At 23.9% G+C, this 15906-nt stretch overlaps 3 protein-coding genes across 3 annotated transcripts; 1 reads left to right on the top strand and 2 right to left on the bottom strand.

The window, feature by feature from the left end:
• Positions 1-2063: 2063 nt before the first annotated feature.
• DICPUDRAFT_159288 (uncharacterized protein) lies at positions 2064-2993 on the bottom strand (the record flags this gene model as incomplete). The annotated part of the gene is made up of 3 exons (XM_003294261.1): positions 2064-2301; positions 2369-2568; positions 2643-2993. 3 exons carry the CDS (start codon positions 2991-2993, stop codon positions 2064-2066), a joined length of 789 nt encoding a protein of 262 aa, XP_003294309.1.
• A 777-nt stretch (positions 2994-3770) lies between these two features.
• Positions 3771-12884, top strand: DICPUDRAFT_84790 (uncharacterized protein; the record flags this gene model as incomplete). The annotated part of the gene is made up of 6 exons (XM_003294260.1): positions 3771-3918; positions 3984-4253; positions 4358-4592; positions 4669-5017; positions 5095-12000; positions 12588-12884. 6 exons carry the CDS (start codon positions 3771-3773, stop codon positions 12882-12884), a joined length of 8205 nt encoding a protein of 2734 aa, XP_003294308.1.
• A 221-nt stretch (positions 12885-13105) lies between these two features.
• On the bottom strand, positions 13106-15899 carry DICPUDRAFT_99918 (uncharacterized protein; the record flags this gene model as incomplete). Its single annotated transcript, XM_003294262.1, has 2 exons — positions 15073-15899; positions 13106-14614 (listed from the first exon to the last, which is right to left on the bottom strand). The coding sequence occupies exons 1-2, from the start codon at positions 15790-15792 to the stop codon at positions 13106-13108; spliced, it is 2229 nt and encodes a 742-aa protein (XP_003294310.1). The 5' UTR covers positions 15793-15899.
• Positions 15900-15906: the final 7 nt, after the last annotated feature.

Genomic DNA, 15906 nt, shown 5'->3' on the forward strand with positions numbered 1-15906 from the left:
TTAAAAAAGGGGGGCCTTTCGGGAAAAGGCCCCCCATAGACCATTCCATTTAATTTTTTTTAACCACTGCCGGAAGGCCATCCTCTTGGGAGGTTATTTTTCCCCTTTGTATTTTAGGTTTGATAGAAAACCTTTCCCCCCAAAGGACCCTTCTGATGCTATATTATTGAAAGGTTTTCCCTTCCAACCTCTTAAGGGTTTTAATTCCTTTTTCTATTAATAAAAAAATTAAATAAAAAAAAATATTCGAATAAATAAAATACATCAAATTTTTCTCCAAAACATACTAATTTTCCAACCATCTAAAAACGAAAAACCATTTAATAAACCTTCGTATGGTAACATATTTAAACCTTCCCAATTTTTTCCATATATCCACTCCATACTATTTTTCTTTTTGCTTATCCCCCCAAAAGTTTTAAAAACCTTGGTAAAACTTTTTATTATAATTAAATTAAATTCCATTGAAAAAAATATAAAAAAAAAATTTATTATTATTAGTATAAAAAAAATCGTTATTTATATTGACATATTATTAATTATTATTACTAAAATTATTATTATTTTTATTATTAAGTTATTATTATAATGAAAGAAAAAAAAATAAAAAAAATATTTTACTTATTTCACATATATGTTTTTATAAAAAAAAATAAATAAAAAAATTAAAAAAAAACAAAATTAAAATAAATATTTACTTTTATACCTATGGAAATAAAAATTTTATTTTTTAAAAAATATCTATTAAATTATTGACCTTATAAAATATTCTATGCTCTATAAAAAACACTGTTTTTATTCACTGAAAGTTGAGATAAAATTAAATAATAATTAAAACAATTCGACTCTAAAAAAAAAAAATGGGATATATAAGTATAATTAATAAAAAAAAGATATTTGAAATGGAAATAAAATAAAATAAATATATTATTTTTTAAAAAAACACGATTTAATAATGTTTTATATATATAAATAAATAAATTATCAAACTTACGTTCTTTTAACATTCATTCTTTTTTTTTTTTGTTTTGTTTTTTTATTTAAATTTTTTTAAATATTATTATTATCAATAAATATTTAAAAAAATAAATTATATTATTATTATTTAAAATATTATTTTTTTTAATTATAAAAAAAAAAATATAATAAATATTTTTATTGCTTTTTTATTTTATTATTAAAAAAATATTTATTAATATTAATGCTATTATTATTATTATTATTATTATTATTGTTGTTGTTATTGTTATTATTATTAAAATTTATTTATTTTAAAATAATAGTTTGTTTGTTTATAAAATTAAATAAATAAATAAATTTTTTTTTTTTTATTACCAGTGACATAAAAAAACAAAAATAAAGATATTATAAATAAACGAAAGATAAGTGTGGTAAATTTTAAATTAAAAAGTGTAAAAATTTTCAATAATTAATAGTTAAACACCACAAAAAAATCAAAGAACGATGGATTTTTTAAATCTTTATATAGTTTACCCTCAAAATAGATCTAGTTTTAATTTTTTTAAAATTTTTTAAATTAAATGTGTGTTAAAATAATTTAAATTTAAAAAAAATTTTAATTTGAAATTATAAAAATTAAAATTAAAATAATTTAAAAAAGAAAAAGGGGGATTTTACAATTTTTATTTATTTTTAAAAAATCTTTTTACTTTTTTTATTTTTAAAATTTAAATTATTTTTTATTTTTTTTTTATTTTTTTTTTTGGGCATAGATATACCTGGACATATTGTCTTTAATTTTATTTATTTAATTTTATAAAATTTAAATTAATTTTCTTTTTTAGAATTTTTTTTTTATTCCCATTTTTCCTAATATAGAAAAAAAAATTTATCTATAAATTATTTTTTTATAAACATATTATAATATAAATCATAGATCGAAAATAATGAGTCCAATAAAGTTTAAAATAAATGGATTAACAAAAAAACTGGTTTATTTAAAAAAAAAATTTTATTTGGGTTTTTTTTTGTATTTAATTTTCTAACTATTTATTTGAATAAACAATATAATATATATTAATTATTATTATTATAAAGCTAGATTAATTAAGTTTTTTAGTATTACTATGATTATTATTATTATATTTAACTGTTCCTTTGCTTGAGTTAACGATATTTAAAAAGAATATTAATGAATAAATTGCTGTAAAACTAAAAAGTAAAATTTCATCAACGAAATAATTTCTAGAGTAGAATCCACTTGATAATGTAATAGTTTGACTACCATATTCTTTTAAAAAGTAGTATGATGCTACCATAATATTAATAACAATAAAATCTCTAAAGTAAAGAAAAAGGTGTTAATATTTTTTTATTTTATTTTTTAAATTCAATTATTAATATTTACAGACTTGGTTTTTCTAAAATGTTTGGTGCTCCAGTGCTATTTTTTCTTATTATACTTGAAATAATGGTACCTAAACTAACCGATAAAAATCCCATTACAAAACAACCTACCATGGTTTCTTGAGCTCTGTGTAATGGTTTAATATAAATTGAAAAAACATCATCCATACCACAAATAACACAACATAATGAGCATACAATCTATATCAAGTTTTAATTTTAAAAAAAAGGTTATTAAATGTACTTTATTATTATAAATTATAAAACCATATTACCTTTATTATTAAACCATCTTCTCTAAATAATTGATTAGGATGCATACGATTAATATTCCTTGCCACTCTTACAATAAAATTCATGAGAATACTTAATGATATTATTAATGGTAAAAGATACTCGTGTGATTTTGTCATATATTTTGGTAATTGATTTAAAAATATACTTGATAATGTAGAACTTGATATTGCTAATGCAACAGTACAAAATACTCTATAAAAAAAACTATCAGTTTTAACAACACAGTTAAACATTCTTGTTGACAAAATGACTTTACAAATCCATGTTAATATTTCAATGTCATGTCTTGAAACTGGATAATGGGTAAAAAATTGTAAATTATTATTCATTTAAATTTAAAATCTAAAAATAAATGGATTTAAAAATTGTTGTATAATGTGTTTAAAAAAAAAAAAAATAATAAATAAAAAAAAAAAAAATTAATTTTTTTTTAATTGTTTTTTTTTTTTTTTTTTTTTTTTGCAATGACTTTTATTTTTCCCGATTACCCTTTTTTTTTTGATTTACACAAAAATTATTTGAATTTATAATTATCATCATCACTATTTATTATATTAATATTACTCTATGTATGATCATATCTATAATAATGATAAAAACATTTATAATAATTATAATAATGAAAAATCATTTTATTTTTCCAAAAAAAAAAAAAAAAATAAAAAAAAAAAAAAAAAAATATCTTTTTGGAAAATAAATCAACAAAACTACTAAATTAGTAAAATAAATTGTTAAATTAATATTTTTTTTAATTTTTTTATATTTCTTATTTAGTTCACAAAATTTTATTATTTTTTCAGGATATAATTATATAACAAATAAACTATTTATAATAAAATATTTAAAAAAAAAAAAAAATTATTTTTATTTTAAAAAAATTATTTTTATTTTTTTTTCATTTTTTTAATTTTTAAAATATTTTAATGCTTGTTATTTTTTTTTTATTCGATTATTGCACACTGGTAACACCTTCTTTACACCATTATTGTTTTTAATACTATTTGTTTTTTTTTTCAGTTTTTTTAGTTTATCATGGTTAACAATAATATTGTCAATAAATAAAACAAATAGTTTATAGAAAAAAAAAAAAAAGAAAAAGAGATAAAATGATTGCTTACTTTTTTGTATCATTATTTTATCCTTTTTCACTGATTTGCTCATCAGTTATAAGAGCAAATGTTGTATCATATTTTTATTTTATAGTATTTTTAATATCAATATTTTCTTTACCTCACAAATCATTTGCAATTAAAAGTAAAAAATTTCCTAAAAAATAAAAAATAATTAAACAAAATACTAATACTTTATTATTTATACAGATAAAATATCATCATTTTTACCAATAATTACATTGTTTTTGTCAATTAGTAGTTTAATCATTTATCTTGTAGTTAATGTATTAAAATTAAGTAAACCAGAAGCATGGAAAGATTTTGGATTCGTTGTATTTTCAAGTCCTTTTAATGGATTTATAAATATCCTCCCCGATGTTATTGCATTTGTATTTTCATTAATTACATTAATACTATGGTTCAAGAATCTGGTTTTTCCTATTCCTGCATCACAAAAGAAAAATTCAAATAATAATAGTAAATATAAATTTTTCATTTTTTATTTTTTTTTTTATTTGTAAAGCTTTTTTTATTTATTATCCATCTATATATTATTTCTAAAATAAATTGTATTAATATAGATATTCCAATCAATTCAGATATCGACTCACCTTTACCTAATAAAAATATTCATCATCAACATCATGAAATCATCCACGAACCACCCCCAAGAAGTTTAACAGGATTTGCATTCATAATGCTTTCAATTTCATCAATTTCTTTCCCATCAGTTATTAATGGATTTTATTATATACTTACTGTTGGCTTTGTTTTAGCTTTGGCAACAAGATTTTCAGTTCATAAAGTTATGTTAAAGTAAGTTTTTTTTTTATTAATACTGTTTATATCATATTAAAAATTGCTAGTTACTAATTTAATCTTTATAATTTAGAATATATCCATTGATTTTAATAGGATCATTATCTCATTTAGTTTTAATTTATTTTTATCAAATTCAATATATTTATAATAGATATTATAAAGATTTTCAATCGTGGTATGGCCTTATAAACTATAATGATTGGGATTCAAGTAAATGGCCACTCGTGGTTGGTTATATTACTGTTTTATTACTCTATATTTCATTGTGTATAATTACAAGAAAACAACAACTATTTACTCAAACTAAACCAAGATACAGACACAAGTTTGGTGTTATGAATGATATCATTCAAAATGTATCAATTCAAAAAAGTAATATTACAAAACTTGCAATTATTTTTAGTAAACATGGTTGGACTGTAAGTATATTTATAAAATTTATAAAATATATTTTAATTTAAATAATATTAATATAGTTTTTATTTTCTAAAATAAGATTTGTTGTACTCAAATTATAGTTGTTTGCTTTGTATTACAATCAAGCATTGCATCAGCTGTTTTATTATTTTCAGGTTTAGTTTGTACTTTAATACCGTTAAAAGCATTTAAAAAAGTGATTTATTTAATTTTAATTTATCATTTATTATTTATGGGTGCTCAATATATTTTTAATATCGGACTTGGTTTTCAAGAAACAGATTTAACAGATAATATTGGTTTAATTCGTTATTCAAATAAATGGTTATATATTGGTATTCAAATGATTGTAGCTTTTACTTTAAGTTTATATTGCTTCTACAGTGATATTAAAGATGAATCAATAATCAAAAAAGATAATATCAGTTCAGTTCCACAACAATCACAACAACAATCACAACAACAATCACAACAACAATCACAACAAACAATATATCAAAAATCATCAAATCAACAAACATTTTCCCCAAAACCAAATTTCTCTTCACCTAAAGCAACAACAACAACAACTAATGAAAGAAATTTAGTTAGACCAAGAAAGCCATTACCACCATTACCATTATCAATGGCAAATAAATCATCACTAGCAATGTCATCAACGTCAAGTATGGGCTCGTTTAAACAAACAAATAAAACTATAATTGGATTTCCAATGTCGCCATCGATGAACCAAATTGAAATTAATGACAACTTTGCTATAGCATTTCCATCAGTTGTTTTGTTTAAAGACTCTATGAATAATAGTTTAAAGAAATTAAAATCTCGTTATGGTCAATCAGTAAATCAATTCTTTAGATCAATCAGAGCCATTATTGAGGTGTCATTTCTTTCGATTATTGGTCAATCCTATAGATTGGCTTTGGTAGGCTTATTCTTTTGTGGTCTTACATCTATTAACCTTTTAAATGCTGGCTATATGTTGTTCTTTATTCTTTTTGTAATTAGTGAAACATTGGCTTCAAAGTTATGGATGTTTTTAATTATTTATGCACAAATGGTATTACTTTCTCTCTATGTTTGGCAACTATCATGGACAAGTGGAAAAGCAAGCTATATTACAGAATTAATAGGTATGACAAATTTCAAAGATCAAGCACTTTGGATTGGTTTGATTTGGCATTTAGTAATTATCACTTTTACTACAATTCAATGGAATGTTAATAAGCTTTATCAAAGAGGTATTTTTTCAAACACTACTTCAATTATTAAATCTGAATATGAAGAAAATGACCACATCGAGATTGAGGAGTCTTATTTACCATCATCATCATCATCATCAAATGTTGAACAAAAAGTTCCTCAAGAGGTTAAATATGACCCACATAAAGATATCCCTAAATTTTTATTAATTTTTGGTGTATTCCTTTATTCAACTATCCAACAACTATCATTACCATTCTGTTACTTAGTTATAGTTATTGTATCCCTTTTCACCCAAAGCTCACTTATCAATATTGCATACATGGCCACTGTATTCCTTTGCCTATTAATTCACCATGTTTCTGCAAATGGATCCACCCATATTAAAAGATTTTGGATTATTATGATTATAACACAAGGTATTGTTTTAATCGCAAGATATGTTTATCAGTTTGACCAAATTTCAAATTGGATTATTGCCGCTTTCCCTCAGAGCCGTTATATAAGCTTAAATGACATTGGTCTTGTAAACTATAGCAGCCATCCTCAAACTAGATTCCTCGAGCTATTTGGAAGCTCATCAATTTTAGTAGTATGTGTATTCCAATTGACCGTATTCTTTTCAAAACCAGCAGAAGAAACCTACTCTAGTTATTCTCCAAATAATTTTCCATTCTTTGAAAAATTCCTCTATGTTTTAAAGAAAATATGCTATTTACATGGTCCAAAAGTTGTCTTGTGGGCAGTGTTTTTGGTTGCAATCAAAGATATCAACTTGTTTAATTTCATCTATATGATAATGATTGTAGTTAGTATGTCTTTTAAAAAGGGAACTTATCGTATCGGAACATTTTTATTATTTTACTCTCAACTTTGGGTACTTACTCAATTAGCGGCCTTATTACCCTCATCAGTTCAAAATCTAGTCGATAAAGATCCTACAACCACATTTTTTATGGGTTGGGTTGGTTTAGATGATATCAATAAGCTTTCAAAATATCCATCATGGGATTCCGTTAGGTTTAACTTGGCTGTTATTTTAATAATTTCAATTCAACAGGCATCTTATTGGTGGAATAAACAGTATGGTCAATCAAATAAATCTTCACCAAAAGAAAAGAAACAAATTAGTAATAAACTAAATGATAATTTATCGTTATTACAAAATGATCAAAATAATCAAAATGATGAAATAGAAATTATAGGTCAACAAGATAATAATAATAACAATAACAATAACAATAACAATAACAACAATAACATTGATAGTACAAGTGTATCAGAAAGAATTATTTGGTATATTTCAAATCTTTATGAACTATATGGTTTAGAAATTGTATTTTTAATATTGGCATTTGCCTTATTCTGGAAATTATATATAGTCAGTGTATTGTATTTAATAGTTATCGCAATAGGTTTAAATATTGAAAAGAGCAAATTACCAAAACTTATATATGTTAGTGCCCTTTTAGCCCCAATTATTTTAATTCAATATTTGTTATTATTAGTAGTACCAACACATTATAATCACTATCCATGGTTAAATACAAAATTTTTAATTAGTCATCCAATCATAGAAAATATATTATTAATATTAAGACCAGATAAATATGTTTTAGTTATAAACTTTTTAGTATTGTTCTTCTCAATGTTATTATTTAAACAAAGATATAAATTTTATCTTTATCAAAAAAATAATGATCAAATCAACAATCCAAATGGACCAAACGAAAATTTCAAACCCTTATATCCAAAAAATTTCTTCAAGTTTAGCGAGTTGGATAACTTTACAAAAGAACCTAGAGCTTGGTACAATGAACTTCGTTATATGATCATCAGATATAGTTCTCAAGTAATTTTAATTGTCATATTTTTAGCTGGTACCGCCGAATGTGATATTTTGTCTTGTTTCTATGTTCTCTTTTCTGTCTATGTTTTATTTAGTGGTAATGCACACTCAAGAAAATGGAGTTATCTTTGGAAATCATTAATGATTTACAATTGGTTAGTCTTATTAGCACAGGTTTTATTCCAAATTGTTGTAGTTTATCGTCACGAATTTATTACAAATAGAGATACAATGTTTGGTTCAAGTAGTGACAGCTTTGGTAGTAGTAGTAGTGGAAGTGGAAGTGGTAGTGGTAGTTACGATTCAAATAATGATTATTTACCAGAAGAAGGTTATCGTATTGCTAAAATTTTTGGTTTTGAAATAGAAACTTCAAATCTCTCAGTCTCTACAATTAGTGATGTAATTATTTTAGTACTTTTAGCTTATCAAAAAATGGTTTACTTTAGTCAAGATTTCCAAATATTAGAAGATCATTTAAAAAATAAAAGAGATCTAAATTATGAAAATGCTCGTGAATTTTACAAAAATAGAAGAACTGCAAGAATAGAACAATTAAATTCAATTCAAAATAAAATAGACCAAAGAAGACAAAGACTTCAACACTTAAAAGTAAAAAGAATTAATAGATTAGTTAACAATGGTAATAAAAATGAACCATTGTCATTAGGAGATAGCTCATTTTTACCAAAAGAAGATCCAAATGAACAAGATAATGAAGATAATCGTAGAGAAATTGAGGATTTATTAAATAATAATAATAATAATAATAATGAAAATAATGATAATGAAAATAATGATAATGAAAATAATGATGATTTAATTTCAAATAGTAGCGAAAATAATAAAGATGAAGAAAATCAAAAAGATAAGAAAGAATCAATTTTCAAAAAATATTTTAATAAATTTTTAGATTGGTTAGATCCATTACCAGAATATTTATTAGAAAATTTAAAGAAACAACAAGAAAGAGATCAAAAGATAAAAGAAGAAAAACAACAAGAGGAATTTGGGGATCAATCACAACAGCAAGAAAAAGAACATGGGTTAGAACAAAGCGAAGACGAGATTGAAGTTTCGTTAAAACAGGCACCTGGGGATTATAGAAATAGTGTTTTTATTGATTCAGAAGAAATGAGAGTGGCTCTATTACATATGGAACAAATTAGACAAAAAAGATTATTAGAAGAAAAGCAAAAGCAAATTGAAAAACATCAAAAAGAATTAGAAATCGAATTTGATAAAATTCAACACCCTGCAGAAGAAACCTATCTCTACAGAGAAAAGAATGATACATTCAAAAGAATTATTAGAGGTATTTCTAGAATTGCCAGAGATGAAAGTAAATGGATAGCCTTTATGTTTTGTATTGCCAATGGTGTATTTTACTCTAGTATAATATCTCTAGTATATTTATTGGCTGTATTCCTTTATGGTAGATTATTTGAAAGCCCAAGACCATCGAAAAATTTCTGGAGATTTATGATTGGATACAGTAGTTTTATTATTTGTATCAAATATATATATCAAATTCCTTTTTGTGATTGTTCAAGCCAAAATGAAAATAATAATGCACCAGATGACTCGCATCATCTCGATTTCATATCAACCACTGCTCCTTCTATTATTGAACCAACATGCTGGCAATGCCCTGCCAACGAACCTGAAGCTCAAGTTCTATTAACAACCCCACATTTAATTGGTCTCTATCTTATCAATGGTCATTTTATTACTGGTGCATTTTGGGATTTAGCAATTTTATTAGGTTCTTTATGGCACAGACACGTTTATAGATCAAAAGGTCTTTGGAATTTCCAAGAAAAAGATTTTTATATTGATCAAGAACCAATTAATTTATTTAAAAATAATAATAATAATAATGTTTTAAATAACTCACTAAACTCAAATGTTTTAAATAATTCAATTAATAATAATAATTTAAATAATTCTTTAAATAATAATAATAATAATAATAATAATAATAATAATAATAATAATAATAATAATAATAATAATAATAATAATAATAATAATAATAATAATAATAATAATAATAATAATGATAATGTTAATTCACCATTGGTGCTTTCATCAAAAGAAATTTTAGTTGATATTGAAGAGTCACCAAATAATATAATATTGGATTCAAATGATCAAGCTTTTATCGAATATCAAGATGAAGATGAAATTTTAAATGAAGATGAAATTTTACATGAAGATGAAGAATCCAAAAAGAGTTCAATATTTTCAACAATATTAAAACCATTTAAATGGTTTATAATATCTTTTATTGAATATATTTGGTTAGTTACTAGAACAGAAGAAAAACCAGGTAGAGATTATTATATGCCACTTTTCTTTTCAGATTTTGCTTGTTTACTCTTTTTAGTAATTTTCCCACAAAACTTTACAGCTATTCCATCCTCCGATATCACTCAATTCCTTGAGCAAAATGTTATTCCAAGACAATATATTATTATATTATTAACTCAGTTTGGTATAATCATATTAGACCGTATTATTTATCTTTATAAATCAATTAAAGCCAAGTTTATTCTTCAAATTATCTTGACCATTCTTTATCATGTCTTTTTATTCTTTTATTTCCCAAAAGAATTATTAGGTGCTCCATTCGATTTCTCTTATGCCTGGAGTTTAGTAGTATTCTATATCTTAAAATGTATCTACCTTTATTACTCTGCTCTTCAAATTTGCTATGGTTATCCAATTATCTCTCAAAACAGATTCTTAATGGACGGCTTCTCAGATTTCCATAATATTGGTTATACAGTATACAAAGCAATTCCATTTGTATACGAATTAAGAACATTGTTAGATTGGATTGCCACTGACACTACCCTATTATTCTATGACTGGTTAAAATTTGAAGATCTTTATTCATCTATTTTCTCTGTCAAATGCCGTCTCGAATGGATAAAACGTCAAGGTAGAAAGAAAGGTCATAAACAACCGAAATTGGAAAAGTTCATTACTGGTGTAACCTTTTTCGTTGGTTTAGTTTTAATTCTTTGGTTCCCATTAATCATTTTAAGCTCTGGTTTACCAGGTTCAAATATCGAGCCTGTAACCAATGTTAATATCGATGTTTCAATTATGGGTTGGAATCCTTTCCTTGTAATCAATCAGGATCTCAGTTTAGAAAATTCCAATGGTGTTAGTGGTATCTCTGCAACATATTTAAACTCATCACAGTTTGATGATCTACGTAGATCATATAATTTCCTTACTCCTGATGATAAGCCTGGTGTTCAAAATATTAGTGTCAATACTTTCTCTGAAGATTATTGGAATCTTTCCCCACCATCTAAAGATCAACTAATCCAATTTTTACAATTCAATACAACCTTATCAATTCAAACCCAGTATACTTTAACAAGAAGTGGTAATGTTAATGTTGATATTCCAGGTTCGAATAGTGTTCAACTCACATTATCACAGCAACTAGATCTCTTCAAAGTAATAAATGGAACATCTGAAAACAACTCTTTTAATGTAACAGGTCTCTTTTATCAATTCCTTAAATTACCAGGTGTTTCAGGGTCATTAATATATCCATCAACAAATATGATCGATGTTTTGTTTACGATGAATACTACCAACTCAACTCCACCTCAATATTATTGGCAAGTTACTCAATTAAATGGTGTGCCATTACAATTCTATACAATTTCCTCAAAACTACCAAATGGTATAACAAGTAGTTTAGTATCAGCCGGTATTATAGGTCTTTATGTATCGGTTGTCCTTTCTGTAGGTCGTTTCCTTCGTCTTTATGTTACCGGTTTATCTTTAAGAATAGAATTTGAAAATTTAGATAATTGTGATGAAATATTAAAAATGATTGATGATGTTTTCATTGCAAGAGAATATGGCGATTTAATTTTAGAAGAAGAATTATACCACGAATTAATTCAAGTATTTAGACAACCAAATGTTTTATATAATTTAACAACTTTTAAAAATAATAAAGAAAAAGAAGAAAAATGTTAAAAATAAATAAAATAACAAATACAAATAAATAATAATAATATTAATAATAATAATAATAATAATAATAATAATAATAATAATAATAATAATAATAATATTAATAATAATTTATAATTTTATATATCATAATAAAAATTTTAAAATAAATAAAGTTTATTCATTTTAAATATTTAATATTAAAAAAAAAAAAAAATTTTAGATGAATACTTTGCTTATGACATCAACCATTCGTCATTCTTAAGGAAAACTATTCTATTGATGGTGTCAGTAGTGCTGCTGAATTATTTGTTTATTTTTCTAACAATCGACGTAACATTGTGGATCTCGATTTTGTCCCTAATATCAGAGAAAATTAAAACAAATTGAAAATATATTTTTTTAAAAAAAATTAAAATTTTTTTTTTTAAAAAAAAAATTATATAAATAAATTTTTTCTTTATTATTCTTTTTATTTTTATTAAATATCATGCAATATCAATTCAAATTATTTGTATTATTATTATTATTTGTAGCAGCTTCCTCAGCACCCCCTTCAAGATAAAACTTTCGATTGTGATGCCGTAAATTTAGCGTGTCTCAAGCAAGCAAAGTGGAGTCCAACCACTACACTCCGTGACGATTTCGCTAGTTGTGCAACACTTTTCTTAGATGTTGAAACAAAACAATTATGCACATGGATACCAGAAAATGATACCATTTATATCACACCGATCATAGAGAAATGCTCCCAATATAAAGATAAAATGCCATTAGATGAATGTGTTAGAGAATTGAAAGGTTGTTTTAAATTTTTTAATAAATATAATTAAATAATTAAATAAATAAATTTTATTATTTTTTTTTTTAATTTTTAAATGCGTTATTATCACCCCTGGTGAGTGCCTTTAAAAATTAAACTTTTTTGTAGCGGTATCGAATCGCCATTGTCTTTATATTGATTGATTACGATTCCACAATACCTCAAAACGGTGTACATAAATTCAAGGTTATGTCACGAATACGCTTTATTTTACTTTCAAACAAAGAAAAATTAATTTTTATTTATTAAAATATTGTTATAATAGTTTCTTAAAAAATCTATTGAACCTTCTAAAGATAAACATTTTAATTGATAATATTTTGTTGATTCTTTTTGAATTATTTTGTTTTGAGAAACTAAAATGACTTGTTTATATTTTTTTGAACTTGCTATTCTTAAAGCCAACAATAAAAATTCATTTGATTGTCGGGGAATATTTGGCGAAAAATTTTGAGTTGAAATTAAGTTTTGATTGATATAATGTTTGATATCATTAATTTTCTTTTTAACATTTGTTTGATTATTAAAAGGTGATAATTCTTCAAAAATAGAATCTGAAATTTGTACAATCCAATTGTAAACCCCAGTATTCCTTATTTTTGCTAATAAAGACATCATTTCTTGAAAAGCGAGCGATGACTCGTTTTCAATCATAGAATTATTATCTAATAAAATAATACTATGACATTGATTAAATAAAATTTGTTGATTAAATTTGTTTTGAATTTCTATACTACTTGGAAATTGTTTTTGATTAACTAACCACTGTGTAAATCCTTTATCTTTAATAAAAATTGGTAATTCTTTTTTTTGGTCTTGATCTTGTTGATGTTCTTGTTGTTCCAGTTGTTGATAATTTATAAATTTATTTAAAAAGTTATTAATATCATTGTTTGTAAAATTATTTATATTTGATTGATCTATTATTATTATATCAAAGTTTTGAATGGGAATTTTATTTATATCATCAAATATAAAAAAATTTCCACCAAGATTCATTATCGATTTTTCAGTTTGTTGTAATTGTTGTTGTTGTTGTTGATTATTATTATTTATAAAGCAAATATTTTTATTTTCCCAACTAGTTATATTATTATTAAGGCTAATTGATGGTGAGCTCAAATTTGATTTTTGTGATGGTAAAGTAATTGATTTTTTAAAATAAATGATTCCAACCAGTTCTATATTTATAATTGATGTTTGGTATGGGTAAATGTAAAGTATAAAATTTTGGTCTGGTAAATTCATAACACCAACTAGTTTGTTATTTAAAAGCTTTAAAATTAAATTATAAAATGAAGAATGATTTAAAATTTCTGGTTGAAAAATTAAAACTGCTGAATTTGGTATTAAATTTGAATTGGTTGGTATTTCATAAGTTGAATGGGCAAACTCTTCTTTAACATCTTTTGGGAGATCTAAAAAACTGATATAATTAAAACATAATTCCAATAAAGCATTACTATTACTTGATTTAAATGGATCAATCTTGAAATCTATTCCACCTAATTGTATAATTTTGCACTGACAAATAAATATATTTTCAAATTTAATTTTTCCTTTCCATTGTTTTAATATAGTTGGTGATTTTGGTGATGAAACTGGTTTTGCTTTGGGGGGTTTTAATTCTTGTTTTTGTTGTTTCTGTTTTTGTAATTGTTGTGGTTGTTGTTGTTGTTGTTGTTGTTGTTGTTGTTGTTGTTGTTGTTGTTGTTGTTGTTGTTGTTGTTGTTGTTGTGGCTGTTGTTAAAAAAAGTTGGAAAGGTTGTTGTTGTTGAAATTGGCAGATTTATTGTTTCTTAATCATGCGAATGTAGTAATTGAAAAAATTTGTTATTTTTTTAAATATTTTTGTTTTTTGAATAGATTATGATGAAGTACATCGAAGATCAAACTCGTATTTGTAGTAGTAAATGAATTGTCGAAATAAGGGTTGTAATGTTGACTTATTAGATTTATTTAAACTACCACTTAAATCCCATGAAATTGAAGTATTATTTGAACTATTGAAAATTTTATTTGTTGGTGGAATCATATCTAAAATAGAATGACTAGCTGATGATTCGAAATCCTCTTTCTTTTTCCCATTTTGTTTTTATCGTTTAAAATGTTGGTTTCTTTTGTAATGTTGATGAGTTATTCTTTGTTTGTTGTAATGGTGAAGTAGGTTGAAGAATTTTATTCTTTAAATCTGGTACCATTGGTTTTAATGGTGGTGAGTTTTTATTTGTGCCTGTTGGTGGTGATTTTGTAATATTTTGTATAGTTGTTGTTGTAGTTGTTGTTGGAGGAGATTTTGATTTTGGTGGTGAAATTGGTTTTTTTATAATTTTACTATTAATATTAATGTTATTAATATTACTTAAATTATCTTTTTTAGGTATTGGTGGGATTTCAATTAATGATTGTGATGATGTAAGTTTAGCTTTTTCACTATTATTATTATTACCATTATTATTATTATTTTTATTGTCATTTATTTGACCCTCTTCATCACTATCTTCTTCTTTACCATATTCACAAAAGTCACAAGTCCAATCACCCTGAGGAACTGAGGTTATTGGATAACGAAGGCAATACATGTGATAACCCCTTGAACAGTTTTCAGAATCACATAAAAGGATCTTATCCTCATCCTTACCAGTATTACAAAAACTGCAAACCAAATTTTCTAAATATTCTTCGCTTGAATCAGTTTCGTAACTAGAATCATCATTATCGTCAGAATTTTCTTCTTCTTCCTCTTCCTTCTCTTCTTCTGAGTGTTGATCAAGGATTTTATTGAATGCTTTTCTTTTTCTACCTCTTTTCGTTTTGAAAACTTTTTCTTCTCCAGATTCATTATCACTTTCTTCACCTTCTTCATTATCAGATTTTTTTGCTTTTCTTCTCTTTCTTTGTTGTTTTTTCTTTTCCATTAATTTTTTTAATCTTTCTTTCTTCTTTTTTCTTCTCTTCTTTCTTTCTTCTTCGCTATCTTCTTCATTCTCTTCCTCACTACTGGAATCATGATTTCTTCTTTTTTTTTTACC

The sequence above is a fragment of the Dictyostelium purpureum genome (genome assembly GCF_000190715.1).
Source record: "Dictyostelium purpureum unplaced genomic scaffold DICPUscaffold_536, whole genome shotgun sequence".
NCBI lineage: Eukaryota > Evosea > Eumycetozoa > Dictyosteliales > Dictyosteliaceae > Dictyostelium > Dictyostelium purpureum.